Source organism: Hibiscus syriacus, unplaced genomic scaffold (assembly GCF_006381635.1).
Source record: "Hibiscus syriacus cultivar Baekdansim isolate YM2019G1 unplaced genomic scaffold, ASM638163v2 tig00110206_pilon, whole genome shotgun sequence".
Lineage (NCBI taxonomy): Eukaryota > Viridiplantae > Streptophyta > Magnoliopsida > Malvales > Malvaceae > Hibiscus > Hibiscus syriacus.
Window position 1 is genome coordinate 661,300 of NW_024062627.1, and position 16,582 is coordinate 677,881.

Consider the following 16,582-nt stretch of genomic DNA (forward strand, 5'->3'; position numbering starts at 1 on the left):
ATTTAACTTTTAGTTATCATTAGCAACGACAAAAGTTATCGTGCGAACTCTTAATAGAAAACGTACTGAAAAAACAATTTATTGTTAAAGGTTATAGTAATAGCAATGGCTTATCGTACATTGTTGTTATATTAATAGTAGTGTTTGGATGAGGTGCAGTCGTGTTGATAGGTATCTCGGGCGTGGAAATGCTGCTGAATATTAAGCAAGAACGACTCTAAGAAGACAAACAATGACTTTTATCCTTCAAAAATCACAACTTTTCTTAGTAATAGTCACAACTACTAGAACATTATTTTAGATTAGTCACCATCTTTCATGCATAACTATTGAAACATTATAAGTACACAAATCCATTTCAGAAAATCATTCACTACTCGACGGTGTTTCTTGGACTCAGCGGAAACAATCAAAGCAGATCATTTCCTGGACTTCAACAATGGCGACGCCTCCAAACGCAGTTAGGTATCCAATGAACGCTGAAACTCGGTTCATGTTATGCAGGACCTGCAGAAACCACCTCGCCACCTTTAACAACAGCCTTGGCCAAGTATCATCTCTCTCTCTCTCTCTCTTCAAGATTCTTATTTTACTATCGAGTTAATTTTGATTGTGTTCATGAACCGAGGTGTAAGATATTTTATGATTTTGCTTTGCCATCTTTTTGACATTCTTGCTTACTTTTGAATCGTATGTTCAGGCATTTAATGGATTGCTCTTCCTCACAGTGTAAGATACCTCTCAACTGAATGACACAATATCCCAAACAACAGTTGTTCATTGACTACAATAACTTTAATTTAATCTTTGTGCTTCGTTGATGCACAGTGACAATGTGCGGATGGATGATATAGCAGCTCCTAAGTTACTCCATGGTTTGCCATCGGTGAATGTCCATTGCAATGGATGCAGCACGCAACTTGGCGGCAGATTTGTAAGTTACTTTGGATGAATATTGGTTACACAGACAGTATCCGAGTGCATAAATTTAATTAGTTGCACTTATTGTTTTCAGATTTCGCCTGACATTCCAAGGTTTCATGAACGTTATCTACTTCTTTTGTAAGTTGTTTTTCCCCTTGGAATTAGTAGAATGAAAATTAGAAAATTGGTTTTTTCATGAAATTGGGGGGGGGGGTGCAGGGACCGGATGCTGTATTGGGATGGAACCCGAGGGTTGTGTGATGCTGCCACACACGAGCCAGTCAACAATGATCCCCAGGAATGAATCCCCAGAAAACAGAATCTCAGTCAAAGTTCACCATGAATACAATTTCTACAAAGGAACAACAATTGTTTCTGTTTTTGGTTCTCTGAATAATCATCAAAACACTGCAAAATGTGAGATTGTTGGAATAATTGCTGTGAAGCAAAACTAATTCAAGTGAGCATCTTTGGTGTGCTCTAAAACGAAATTTATGATGATATATATTTCATTAGTACAAAAGTTCATACAATGTATGTAATATGTTTGTAGCATTTAGAGTTAGACATAGCATCATTCTATACAAAGCATTTGAAAAAGATGGCAATATCGTCTAATGACTTCAGCACCCACAGAAATTATGCTAATAACAATATTTTCAATCAGTTTTAATGGAAATTATATAAATTAACATGAACAAAACAAGGATATAAATTCAGAATTTACAAATGCATGCACCTAAAGGAAGCATAAAAACATTTAACGAATTGAATAAGAAATGTGGTTAGTGATAACATTTATTCTAAGTATGAATACAACTAATGATGCCCTAATAATGCTTTTATTGTCTAACATTTCTCCATTTAATGAGAATGATTCAAATAAGATTATTTAATAATTATATTATCTATTTCAATTTGATAAATTCGACTTCTTTGTATAAGAAAATTTCTATAATTTTAGTCGCGAGGCCGCTTGAGATTTGGTAAAATATATATATATTTAAAAATATTAAATCTAATTATAAAATATTAGTGTAAAATTATTTTAAATACTTAATAATTTTTAATGATAAAATATGCCATGAGGGCAACTCGGAAAAATCAAGGCCAGACCAAAACAAATAAAATACTCCGTTTGAAGGCAGTGAAGAATGGGTCAACCCGACCCGGGGGTCGAAAAAGTCAAATAAGCTCCAGATCCAACATAATTTCAAAATTCAAACCGACTTTTTCACAAACGGCTGCATTTCTATCACTTCAGCTCTTTGTTTTTTGAAAAGCCAAAAGAAGAGAAAGAAAAAGAGAAAACAGCAGAAAATGAAGCATTTCATGTTACCAAGAAACACGATCTTGAGAGATCAGATGGAGAATGCTTCTTCCCCAAACCCTACCCTCCCAAATCCAAACGAAAGCATTCCAAATCATCTAAGGAGAACGCTCCACCGCCAGATCCAAACACTCAACTCTCCCCCGCCGCGACAGCTAAGATCAAGTGCCCTTTGCCACCTCGTCCCCCGTCCTCTAACCCTCTCAAACGCAAGCTTCTCACGGAAACCCTCCAAGAAAATCCCATCTCTGGAGCTTCTGATTCCGGTGTCAAGGTATTTCTTCCTTTTTTTTATTTAAGAAAAATAGTTAATCATGACTTATGAGGTTTACAACGTTTAAGTTTTTAAATCTTAACATTTTTTTAAAAGGTGATTGTACGGATGCGACCACCGGTTAAAGAAGAGGAAGAAGCGGAATCGATTATTGAGAAAATTACTGGTGATTCTTTGAGCATCAACGGACAGACCTTCACTTTTGACTCAGTTGCCAACACGGATGCAACTCAGGCACTAATAATAAGCTTTTTTTCTCATTAATTTCGTATGTTTAATTAATTCTGAAATGCCCTATTTGTTTTTACTGCAGTATGATATCTTCCAGCTCGTAGGAGCGCCTCTTGTTGAAAATTGTCTTGCTGGATTCAACAGTTCCGTGTTCGCTTATGGCCAGGTACTTGCTTCTTCATTTTCTTTGATTTCATGCGTGAAATACTTTTGTATTGATTTATACCGTTTTTCAATTTCTGGGTCTGAATAAAATGATTTCATTAGACTGGCAGTGGAAAGACTTATACAATTTGGGGTCCAGCAAATGCCTTATTTGAAGAAAATTTATCAAGTGATCAACAGGGCTTAACTCCTCGTGTGTTTCAGCGATTATTTGATCGTATAAATGAGGTGAAAATTTTGAATTTGTGCTCATCAATGAATTTGCTGGTTTTTTTAACTTCAAGAATGGACCCTTTTCAATAGTTTGTTTTCTGACCTTCTTTATTCTATAGGAGCAAATTAAGCATGCTGATAAACAGCTCAAGTATCAATGTCGCTGTTCTTTTCTTGAGGTAGAGTTAATTCAGTTGTTGTGATTCTTAATTTTGATTTAATTGGATTGCTTGGCGTTGTATTATTCTTGTCCCTTATCACTTCCATTTCAATTTCCTTTTGCAGATTTATAATGAACAAATAACAGATTTATTGGATCCAAATCAAAGAAACCTGCAGGTAAAATGGATTATCATTTAACTTTTCAGGTGCCATTTTTTACTGGACGAAAAAAATGGGTTTCTTATACTGGTCTACCATTTTCATCCAGATAAGAGAAGATGTAAAATCTGGCGTCTATGTTGAGAATTTGACAGAAGAGTATGTGAATTCAATGAAGGGCGTTACTAAGCTACTGCTAAAGGTTTTCTTTTTCTTTGGTCGATGTTTTGATTGCTCATTTCTTTAATAGACTTTCATGAAGAAGATATTCAATTTTTGTGTTTAGAATGCAAATGTTTTTCTTTTCTTGAGAGAAATGGATTGATCCATTTATTCCTGTAATAAGCTGCTGAACGAATCATGTAGGGATTATCAAGTAGAAGGACAGGTGCAACTAGTATCAATGCTGAAAGTTCTCGTTCCCATAGCGTTTTTACTTGTGTTGTTGAATCTCGATGCAAGGTAATAATGCTTCCAATGTCAAGTGTTTTATTTTGTGTTTCTAGGATTTAGGCTTGAGCCAATATACTTCTTTTCCAATTACAAATTGGTGGTATCAAATCACTCTCGCAGCTTGGGTATGCTTTTTATTTTTTTCTTTACTGTCAGAGCGACAAGTGTTTTATTGTTACTCTCAGAGCGACAAGTGATTTGTTACTCTCAGAGCGACAAGTGTTTTATTTTGTGTTTCTAGGATTTAGGCTTGATCCAATATACTTCTTTTCCAATTACAAATTGGTGGTATCAAATCACTAATTTTGTAGCTCTGCAAAAAGGAATTTTCTTATATACCATGTCATTATTTATTTGCTAATTTCTGTAAACAATAAAGTTACAAGGACCTAATGATCTGCAAAACAAGTGGAAAGTATTACCTATTTTTTGGGTTTTTTCCTTCTCTCAATCATGCTTGAGGGATTCAGAAGTACTCTTTATTGTTACAGAGTGTAGCCGATGGTTTAAGTAGCTTCAAAACAAGCCGGATAAATTTCGTTGATCTAGCTGGCTCAGAGCGACAAAAGTTAACTGGTGCTGCAGGGGAGCGCTTAAAGGAGGCAGGCAATATTAATCGTTCACTCTCGCAGCTTGGGTATGCTTTTTTATTTTTTTCTTTACTGTCATCCTTAACTCTAGACTCTCTAGTTGATATCTAATTGTACAAAATTGTAGATATTTTTCCAACTTTGTCACAGTTTGATGCATCAACTATTCAGAATCTTTAGTTTTCAAATAGTTGGCAAACTATTGTACCAAACATTGTTGTTGATCTCCAAGTGTGATGTCATCTTGACTGATGTAGGTTTTCGGTTACAAATTGAACAGATATATAAAGTTGTTCTTATTTGTGTTGTACACTAGCATTTTTGCTAATATCACTTAATATTGCTCATGAACTTGACAGACATTCTTACTGATTTTCAATTCTTTTAGATTTTAAATAGTTGGCTAATTATAGTTCTGAAAATTGTTGATCTCCAAGTTGTTCTTATTTGTGTTGTACACTAGCTCTTTTGTTAATTGTACATAATATTTGGAATTCAGGAACGTGATAAACATTCTTGCTGAAGTTTCCCAAACTGGAAAGCAAAGGCATATACCCTATAGAGACTCCAAGTTGACATTTTTATTGCAAGAATCTCTTGGTGGCAATGCAAAATTAGCAATGGTATGCGCAATTTATCCTGCACAAAGGTAAAAACAAAACTGTCCTATTTGATTTAAGATGTCCTCCTTTTCTTTTCTCTTTTGGAAGGAAAGTTTAAGCGAGTAATATTTGCAGCTGTAAGAGTGAAACGTTCAGCACATTACGATTTGCTCAACGTGCAAAGGCAATCAAGAACAAGGCAGTTGTCAATGAAGTCATGCAAGATGATGTAAATTTTCTGCGTGAAGTGATTCGACAGCTAAAGGTATGTTCTCATAATCCCCTCTCCCCACCTTTAAATCAGTCATGCTGAAAATGTGTGACCAGTGAACCTCTAACAAATGTGGATGGAATCATGCAGGATGAACTCAATCGAATGAAAGCTAATGGAAACAACCAAACTGACCCAAATGCAGGTTACTCAACTGGATGGAATGCTCGTAGAAGCTTGAATTTGTTAAAATTTAGCCTCAATCATCCAAGGGCATTACCTCATGTTGATGAAGATGGTGATGAGGAGATGGAAATTGATGAGGAAGCTGTTGAGAATCTTTGTGCTCAAGTAGGTTTGCAGTATGCAGATATATATAGCCAATCAAATGAAGTGGCCAAACTAGAGATAAATGTATCAGATTCAAGAACAGCCACATCCAAGATTGGATGTGTTGGTGATCCAGGAATTAATACATCTGAATGTGGCAAAGCACAAGATGTTGAGGATCAGCACATTGAGGAAGAAATATTCGATGAGCTTAGAACTTCAGAAAGAATGACTGTTGATTGTGCTGAACCTGCTACGAATTCCCCAAACATTATTATTGCTCATGATAATGTCAAAGAGAATCCAAGCCATCTAACTATTGAAACAACTGATGGAGATTCCTCTGGGATTCTTAAACCCCCAACATCAAGTGTCTCACCTAAAGTTAACCAGAGTAGGAAGAGCCCGAGGACATCATCTGTGCTCACTGCTTCCCAGAAAGATCCTAAGGATGATGGCCCAGAGGCTACGCATGTATCTTTCACACCAACAGAACATTTGGCAGCAAGCCTCCATCGTGGTCTTGAGGTTATTGGTCGGAGTTTAGCATTGAGGAGATCTTCATATCGTTTTTCATTGAAACCCGCTGATTCTAAGCCAAACCTTGCAGAATTTAAAGTTGATGCCGGAATTCAAACATTCCCTCAAGATTATGAGATTCAAGGAGAAGAAAATCTTTGTACTAATTGTAAGCGGAGAAAAAGTCCGGAGGGTGAAGATATTATGAAAGCTCAAACTTACAGTTAGTATTATTCAATGAGTCTGAATCTTCTGAGAAAACCAAGAAGCAAGTTCCAAAGGTAATAGTTCTTAGCCATAGTATTGCAGATTTATATTTTCAACATAATTAACATGATTTTACTTTTCTATTGCTCAGGCAGTAGAGAAGGTTTTGGCTGGATCTATCAGGAGAGAAATGGCTCTTGAAGAGTTCTGTGCTAAGCAAGCTTCCGAAATAATGCAGTTAAACCGTTTGGTAGGTTCTTCGTAATTGTACCTGTGGCCATCAACACTGTAAACTGTTGACTTTATATTTATCGGGTTATAATTTACAGGTGCAACAGTACAAACATGAGAGAGAATGCAACGCAATCATAGGACAGACAAGGGAAGATAAAATTCTTCGCCTTGAGAGCCTTATGGATGATGTTTTACCTACTGAGGAATTCTTGGAAGAAGAGCTAGCTTCCCTCATGCATGAGCACAAGGTATATGCTTGGTCTTTTAAGTTGTTTTAGTTTAACATTTTTATGCATCTATAACTTACCAATTGCCTTCAGCTTTTGAAGGAGAAATATGAGAACCATCCTGAGGTTTTAAGAACGAAGATTGAGTTAAAAAGAGTTCAGGATGAGTTGGAACAATTTCGAAATTTTCATGATTTGGGTGAGAGGGAAGTATTGTTAGAAGAAATTCAAGATTTAAGGAACCAGTTACAGTATTACATAAACTCTTCTTCCTCATTATCTCGAAGACAAAATTCTATACTGAAGTTGACATATTCATGTGATCCTAATGCGCCTCCACCTCTTTGTGCAATACCCGAGATGAGTGAGGAGAGTGCCGAAGAAAAGTTTGAACAAGAGAGAATTCAGTGGACTGAAGCAGAAAGCAAATGGATTTCTCTTGCAGAGGAACTGAGGACTGAACTTGATGCTGCCAGGTTGCTGGCTGAGAAAAGGAAGCAGGAACTAGATATGGAGAAGAAATGTGCAGAAGAATTAAAGGAAGCAATGCAGATGGCTATGGAAGGACATGCAAGAATGCTTGAACAGTATGCAGATCTTGAAGAAAGACATATTCAATTGCTTGCAAGGCATAGACGGATTCAAGAGGGAATAGATGATGTTAAAAAGGCAGCTGCTAGGGCAGGGGTCAGGGGTGCTGAATCCAAGTTCATAAATGCCCTCGCTGCCGAAATTTCTGCATTGAAAGAGCAAAGGGAAAAGGAGAGACGATATTTCAGGGATGAAAATAGAGGACTCCAGGCTCAGTTGAGGGATACTGCTGAAGCAATCCAGGCTGCAGGCGAAGTGCTTGTACGTCTAAAAGAAGCCGAGGAAGCTGTAGCTGCTGCTCAAGTATGCACTTTAACTTCACTGTTCGATAATCTTCAGTCTGTGTCATATTGCTTATATGTTGGAAGACTACTTGAAACTTATTAGACTGTTCTCATTTCCATCTGTTTTAAAATAATTGCAGAAGCGAGCAATGGAAGCAGAACAAGAAACCGAGAAGGCTCACAAAAAGATCAGCACTCTTAACGACCTGCTTGCAGAATCACGTCTACCTAAAGAAGCAATACCACCTTCTTATGACAAGTTTGATATTCCCAAATATGATGCAGGTGAGATACACGATGCCGGCGATCAGCGATGGCGAGAAGAATTCGAACCATTCTTTAACAGTGAGGATGGCGAGTTATCATCGAAACTTGCGGAAAACTCATCATGGTTCTTTGGTTATGATCATTGCAATATATAGATCAACATTAACTGGAGCAACAGTATGTGTGTATTTATGTACGATTACTTATAGTTTTGTTGTTGTTCATCTGGGTACAACCAGTTCTCTCGCCAATAGGGGACCATTATATATATATATCTTGGTTCACCTGTTTGGTTTGTAATCAAATTCTGATTCTTTATTTATATATTCTTCTTCGCTTTCTCATCAGCCCTGTTTGTGAGCATGAACGGATATACTACATTAGGCTAGAGAACAAAAACAGATTTTAATAGAAAATACATAAAATAAATATAAAATATATAATAATTTTTAATTTTTATGAGACGACTACTATTCCCGTCCTTCATTTCATATTTATTATTTATATCCTTTGTAATGCTTTGACGCATTTTTTTTTTGGGTGGCCATTTGGGCTTCGATGGAGCGGAAGCAGCCGCCATAGTTTATGGTCTTGGCGGTCGGATTTTACTTGAAGCTTTAACTTCAATGACGACATATGCATAAATATATATAGGGTTAACTCCACTACAAATCCCTACATTATACTTTTGTTTTAAAATGATCTCAAACTTTAAGACGTCGTAATTGAGATTTGAGATCTCAAAAAACCAACCTGGATTTAACCCGAAAATCAGAACACACTGATCGGATTTTAGACACGTGCATTTATTGCATGAACTATTTATATTTGACGTACTATTAAAATATAGAATTGCCCGTCCAGCTCAGTTGGTAGAGCGCAAGGTTCTTAACCTAATGTTGGGGGCAGCCCACTACCCTACCTCCCCCTTACCCCATTACATATGGGAATAGGGTCAGCTAATTTTTTTGTACTATTAAAATATAATATCATTAAATTTTAATAGGAATATCTTTTCAAGAAATTATATCTAAATTCTCCATTTAATAGGCACACGTGTTTAGAGTTTGATCCATTTATTTTAGGTAAATACCACATTATTAAATTTTAATAGGAATATCTTTTCAAGAAATTATATCTAAATTCTCCATTTAATAGGCACACGTGTTTAGAGTTTGATCCATTTATTTTAGGTAAATACCACATTAGGTCTAAGTTAACATTTTACACCCAAGTTGGTGGTCACATTGTTAGAATGATCTGATTGACACAATACGAATACTGAAAGGATTTAATTAAAAACATTTTGAAATTTAAGGATCAATATAAAATATGAAGCATAACTTAGAACATGTGGTGTAATTAAACCATATACATAATACGTATAAAACAGTTAACTGATCATCAACGTGACCCCAAAGCAAACAATTCTTGAAAACCTAACTTGCCTTAGGCTACAAGCCAACATCGATCACCATTGTCATCTTCCTTCCGCCAAATTCTATAATAATCATCGATTTTATTTTGTATCCATATCTATATATCCATTTCCACCACTTAAATTTCCCACAAATGAATTCGAATAATTGCACCAATGGCCCCTCTCAAAATCAACCAATCGCAATTGAATCCGTTGAGATATCAATTCAAACTCTCATAAAAAACTGGTACAAGAGACAGCAATGGCAACAAATGTTCAACCCAAGATCATCACCACCAAGCATAGCACCCTGGAGAGATCAGTTGGCCGAGTTTCTCGAATCTATTCAAATCCGGATTCTCGCGATATCGTTGCTTCTCGCCGACCTGATTCTCACCGTCCTCGAACTATCCTCGACGTTAGTTTCATGTAGCAAAACGTTGAGAAATCAGCTTGGTTTCATTGGGTGGGGATCTCTATCCTGGCGGTGCTTTCAGCTAAGACGGTGGCTTTAGCGGTGGTGCTCGGCCCCGGAGGGTTCTTGAGAAGGCCAGGCTATGTTGTTGATGGCGTCGTTGTCATCGGAGCACTGGTTTTGGAAGCCGTTGTGGAGGCAAAAGGCGGAGGGTTGCTTGTGGTAGCGAGTTTATGGAGGTGGTGAGGGTGGTGGAAAGTGCTATGGAATTGAGTGATGAAGCCATTGAAGCACAGATTGAAGGTATAGTTTGCCAATTTGAAGAACTCAGAGATGAAAATTCGAGGCTTTTGGAAACCATTGCTAGGAAAGATGAGATAATCGAGATGATGGAGAAAGAAGTGGATCAATTTAGGCATGCTCGAAATCCGAACACAACCGTATCGGTATCGGTCGTACCAACCGATCACAATATTATTTCAAAATGAAGTGAAATACTATCGATCAGGACATCAATTTTACTGTTCGTCTTCAAGACCGTTCACCGGAGTCTATAGTCATGAAAGTACATTAGGGATGCAAATCTTGTTTTTCTTTTAATCCTACGGTCAAATACTGATTTTATAAATTTATAATTTCTAATATAATCAATTAAGCTCATCCGTTACACTATTATTAAACATAGATCGTCACGTTAATACTAACTATTACGTCAATATCATGAATTAATATATCGATATTGTAACGATCAATGATTATTTTCGTCAGTTATCATATTATTATTTTTCAATCTAAAGATCACATTGGATACAAAATAAGTTCAATAATCATATTTGTTTTTTAATAAAAGTTTAAGAATCTTAATAACCATTAAACTAATTGTTTTTAAACATTGTTTAATATATTTATTATATGAATAATATTCTAAATATAAATTTAATGTACAATTTAGGTGGAGTGAAACGAAATAGTTCAGTGGAATTTTATGTCAATATCTTTTAATTTACTATTAAACGTTCAATTCGTCAAAGACTATTTTACAATAGTTTAGTAAAGTTCTCTTTTAGGTATTCTTATATTCTATCAACTAAATATTTATATCTTATATTTTATCAACCGAATACTATTATTTTATATTTCAATTAAATAAATTAAATAAGTTAATGTAATATTTTAGATAATGTAACGAGTAATGTTACATTATGATAATCTTATTCTTATAAATAACCTAACATTCCACGAACCAAATGTACTTAGAAGTTGCTCGGATAAAAGCTTCATTTTTTTTAAAAAAAGGCACTTTGTATATATTGGAATTGAATACAAAGTACTCCATCCCAATGCCCTTATTAAAAAACCTCCTTAAACTTAAATGGAGGAAAAAGAGTGCACATTGGAGTGAGATAGAATCGAACTTCATAAGGAAAAACAAATGGAAATAACTAATACAACGAGCAATGAGCACACAAATCCCACCCCACAGAACTCCACCCTTAAACACCAAGTAAATCACCAAGCTTATATCCTACTTTTAGAAGCAATAAAATAGAACCAGATATGGAAGCACAATGGAGATGCACAGCTGAAACAAGATCAGAACATCAACAGCGAAGGGGAACGAACAATCTCCTAATGCCAAGTGAAAAACTTGAGCCAACAAAACCGAATATGACTCAAGCAACCACCAGAAACGTTGCATGGAAAATCTACATGATCCAAGAACCACCTTCATCTAACACCAAAGATAACAGATTCAAGGCATCTAACAAAATCATGAACAGATAGAATTAACATCGGCCATAAGCTATCAACCCAAACCCCAATCTTAAACAAGGCTAGATCAAACATTTTTTATACTGACAATAAACACCCATTAAACCTGACATTATTTCTGCAAATCCAAATATTCCAAATAAGACCAAAGAACCCTAAATTCCACAAGGATCGAAGCTTCCATCTTACATTTTGACTGCACCACACCTCAAAAAAATGCTTTAATGTTTATGAGAAATATAATTTTGGTCTTCCACACACTGCACCAACGCTGTCATACTTGCCATACAACGTCACAATGACACAAAACATGATTGATCGATTCTGATTCTTTTTTGCACAATACACAAAGGGAATTATCCTTACATGAAACTCCACGCTTTTCTAGCTCTAGAATGATCGATAATCTTTGATGGACAACCTTCCACACAAAGGCATTGTAACACCCCAACGCGTATCCGATCCGGATACGAGTCCGAGATGTCACATTGATATTTCAAAACCTTTACTTTTACAAAATAGCAGATCATTTGGACTTATATTAAGAAAATACAATAATATACGATTAAATTATAATTCATTATAAAAATTTAAGTCAAAACGTTTTTATGAACAATAATATACGGTTTGAACAGTATTATAATGTATGAACAGTACTGTGAATAATGATATGAACAATACCGTGAACAATACCGATGTAACACCCCCAACCCGTACCCGACCCGTATATGAGTCAGAGATATTACATTGACTTTTAAAACACAACTCTTAACCAATAATAGCAAAATATTTGAACTTATATTAAGAAAATATGATAATATACATATTGTAATATAAGTTTACCAAAATATTCAGAGCATACACAACTTAACCCTTTAATTACATGCCAACGACCATTTACATAATAAAATGACCTACTGATTAAGTTGCTTCTGATCTGGTGGTTGCAGGAGTAATGCTGTCAAGCTGCTTCACCTGTCTCGTCTACTTTCTCGGATCCTACGTATGAAACACTCACACGCTAAGTCATCGACTTAGTGAGGCAATGTAATAATAATAACAAGGCAATGTAATGAAAATGTCATAATGATATGAAATGAGATGAAAGCTTATACTTAATCAAGGTAGTTTACATCACCATTATCCTTACCTGTAAGCATATTACTTTAACATTCATGAATTTGTATTAATGAGTTTATTGGCCCATGATATTATATTGAGAACCTAAGGTATCTGAGTATTGTGAGGTTGTGCACTATGCTGTCACCACAGCTCGTATAAATGCACCGAAGTGCCGCGTAGAATTGCACCGTAGTGCCATATAATAATGTCCATAAGGACCACATAGAATTCCTTAAGAATCATATACATATGCTAGGGATCACATATGTGTCTCACCAGACTTCACACATGTTCCAAAGAATATATATATATCCTGAAGGACCGCGTAGAATTTTGTCCCGAAGGACCGCGTAGACCCTCTACCCTTGGCATGCCAACTATACCTATAGTTCTCATCTACATAACATGGGCTTTTACATTTCACGTAGTCTATATCGCGTAGACATGTAAATTATTACCTTTTCACATAGCTCATAACTTTTCCCGCATATTCATGTCATATAATGCATTTTATATGAACTCATGTCATGTCTCATAATACAGAATATGCTCATATACCAAGATATAAAATCTAGACTTATCAAAAGTCTAGAATTGAGTATATTTCTATAATTATGCTATGCATATGCACTCACCTATATTTCTTTGCCTTTTCCTCGATCGATCCTACTTGTAGATTGTTTCAGAACTCGTGTAGGCTCAGTATCTACATAAACATAATTTTCAAGATGATTATCAGATGTCTATATCTTGAAAATAATCTTTAATAGCCTACCAATTTAAGGAATTAATAGTTTAGTCTTTCTCTCTTTTTTTATATATGGGGGAATCGGTTCCCCCCTGGGGGTATCGATTCCCCTCTAGCATTCTGGAAATTCATATTCGTTGAGGGGGTATCGATTCCCCTTGAATGGGTACCGATTCCCCCAGCCCAGAAATCCTATTTTGAGCTCGAAAATCATCTCATTTCAGCTCAAACATTCATATTTCACTCCCTTTAATACTCTTAGCTTTCATACACTTACTTAAACTAATTATTATCCATTCAATACCTCTAAAACTAAAAAAAACTAATCATCCATATAGAATTTAAGAATCTTACTCAAATTCCAACTTGTTCTAATTTTAATTCTATCACCTCATACTTCTTAATTAGCTTAATGACAAATCAAATCCAGCTTCTAATTCTTATGACCTTTAATCTAAGATTTCATTCAATGGCTCTCAACCTTTAATCTCCCTTAACTTGCAATTCTTTGAGTTCTAGGATCCTTGTTTCTTCCATCATATTTCCTACATCTTCATTAACCAAACCCATGCTTAACTCATAAGAATTAATCCAAAAGAAGACAACTCACCTTTGCTTGCAAGCTTCACGGTTGGAGAAGGAAGAGAAGAAGAGAAAAGTCTGGAAAATTTATCTCAAATGCTCACGTGATTATAAAATCACCCTAAGGAATATTTAATTATTTCACTTACTAAATTACTCTTTTGCCCTCTTAATTCTCCTTCTTTATAATTCAATCCTACACCAAATAACTCAAATAGGTCATTGAACTCTTCCATCATTTTACTTAAATCACCAAATGTTGAAACTTTGCAAATTAATCACTAACCCGGCATGGAGGATGTTACAAATCTCCCTCCCTTAAGAAAATTCGTCCTCGGATTTTCAATAAGAAAAGAGATGGGGATACTGATTCCTCATATCCTCCTCACGCTCCCATGTTGCTTCCTCTACTTTGTGATTCTTCCATAAAACTTTAACCAATGTAATAGTCTTAGTCTTCAATTACTTAACCTCATGAGCTAAAATTTGAATCGGTTCTTCCTCATAAGTCATATCCGGTTGTACCTCGATCTCTTCTGGATTTACGATATGGGAGGGATCCGATCGATATCTTCGAAGCATTGAGACATGAAATACATTGTGAATCTTTTCCATTTCTGGTGGTAAAGTCAATTGGTATGCTACGATTCCCACCCTTTTTACAATCTCATATGGTCCAATAAACCGGGGACTTAACTTTCCTTTCTGACCAAACCTCAACACATTCTTCCATGGAGATACCTTTAAAAACACTTTATCCCCAACTTCAAATTCAATCTCCTTTCTTTTAAGATCAGAATAGGAATTTTACCGATCAGAGGCCACTTTGAGGTTATGCTGAATTTCTCGAACTTTCTGTTCTACATCTTGAATTAAATCCGGACCAAGAACACTTCGGTCTTTGAGTTCATACCAATTTAATGGAGTACGACATTTTCTTCCATATAATGCTTCATATGGGGCCATCTTTATACTAGACTGATAACTATTGTTGTAAGCGAACTCTGCCAGCGGTAAATACTTTTCCCATGATCCTTTAAATTCCATTACGTATGCTCTCAACATATCTTCCAATATCTGAATAGTTCTCTCTGATTGCCCATCAGTCTGAGGATGAAAAGACGTACTAAAGTTTAAACGAGTCCCCAACGCTCCATGCAAAGATTTACAGAATCTAGAAGTGAATCGAGGGTCTCGATCAGAGACTATGGAAATAGGTACTCCATGCAATCTAATAACTTCTCTAATATACAGCTCTGCGTACTTTTCCATAGAGAAATCTGTTCTAACCGGAAGGAAATACGCTGACTTAGTTAATCGATCAACAATTACCTAGATTGATTCTCTTTTGTTCGAAGTCAAGGGTAACCCCGAAACAAAATCCATCGTAACATTTTCCCATTTCCATTGAGGAATGAAAAGCGGTTGCAATAATCCTGATGGAACTTGATGCTCGGCTTTGACTTGTTGACATATCAAACACTTAGACACAAATTCGGTGATGCTTCGCTTCATCCCTGACCACCAAAATCGATCCTTCAAATCCATATACATCTTGGTTCCACCCGGGTGCATCGTTAACGGACTGCAATGAGCCTCTGATAAAATTTCTTTCTTCAAGTCGTCATTGTCGGGTATTACAATTCTTCCTTTACAATATAGATTTCCATCTGACTTAATCTCAAAGTCTTTAATCTCTTTGTTCTTTACTTGTTCAATTCTTTTCAAACACATTTCATCTTTACTTTGCAATTCTCCTATTCGTTCCAACCATGCTGGTTTAAGGGTTAATTCTGTACAAAGACCACCGTCTCCCGATAAAGATAATCTTGCATCTATAGCTCGTAAAGCTGCAAACGTCTTTCTACTCAAAGCATCTACTACCACATTAGCCTTTCCGGGATGATAGTCAATTATCACATCATAATCCTTTAAGAACTCTACCCATCTACGTTGCCTCAAATTCAATTCTTTTTGAGTCATCAGGTACTTCAGGCTCTTATGATCCGTATATAAGTAACAACGCTCCCCATAAAAATAATGACGCCAAATCCTGAGAGCGAATACTACAGCAGTCATTTCTAAATCATGAGTGGGGTAATTCCTTTCATGTGGTTTCAACTGTCTCGATGCATACGCTACCACCTTTCCTTCTTGCATTAATACACACCCCAACCCGTTATGGGATGTATCACTGTATACTACAAAATTCTTGCCAGATTCCGGTTGAACCAATATCGGAGTTTCCGTCAGAATTCTCTTTAAAGCTTCGAAACTTTCTTGACATTCAGAAATCCAAACAAATGGTACGTTCTTTCTCATTAGCTTTGTTAGAGGCAGCACAATCATCGAAAAATTCTTAACGAATCTTCGATAGTAACCGGCAAGTCCAAGAAAACTCCGAACTTCAGACACATTCTTAGGAACTTCCCAATCCATTATAGCTTTAACCTTCTGAGGGTCTACTCTAATCCAAACTGCCGAGATCACATGCCCCAAGAAAATTACTTCGTTTAGCCAAAATTCACATTTGGACAATTTCACATAGA

At 36.0% G+C, this 16,582-nt stretch overlaps 1 protein-coding gene and 1 long non-coding RNA gene across 2 annotated transcripts; both read left to right on the forward strand.

The window, feature by feature from the left end:
* Positions 1 to 825: 825 nt before the first annotated feature.
* On the forward strand, positions 826 to 1,209 carry LOC120113446. Its single transcript, XR_005515304.1, has 3 exons — positions 826 to 934; positions 1,016 to 1,062; positions 1,144 to 1,209. It is a non-coding gene; the product is annotated as an uncharacterized LOC120113446 (long non-coding RNA).
* A 953-nt stretch (positions 1,210 to 2,162) lies between these two features.
* Positions 2,163 to 8,276, forward strand: LOC120219389 (kinesin-like protein KIN-12B). Its single transcript, XM_039216204.1, is given in 18 exon segments — positions 2,163 to 2,320; positions 2,323 to 2,528; positions 2,625 to 2,762; positions 2,842 to 2,925; positions 3,027 to 3,152; positions 3,257 to 3,316; positions 3,423 to 3,476; positions 3,568 to 3,660; positions 3,825 to 3,920; positions 4,403 to 4,548; positions 5,001 to 5,150; positions 5,239 to 5,368; positions 5,465 to 6,367; positions 6,370 to 6,444; positions 6,522 to 6,620; positions 6,700 to 6,852; positions 6,925 to 7,725; positions 7,847 to 8,276. Coding segments are annotated over 18 exon segments (3,672 nt in total). The 5' UTR covers positions 2,163 to 2,244; the 3' UTR covers positions 8,129 to 8,276.
* Positions 8,277 to 16,582: the final 8,306 nt, after the last annotated feature.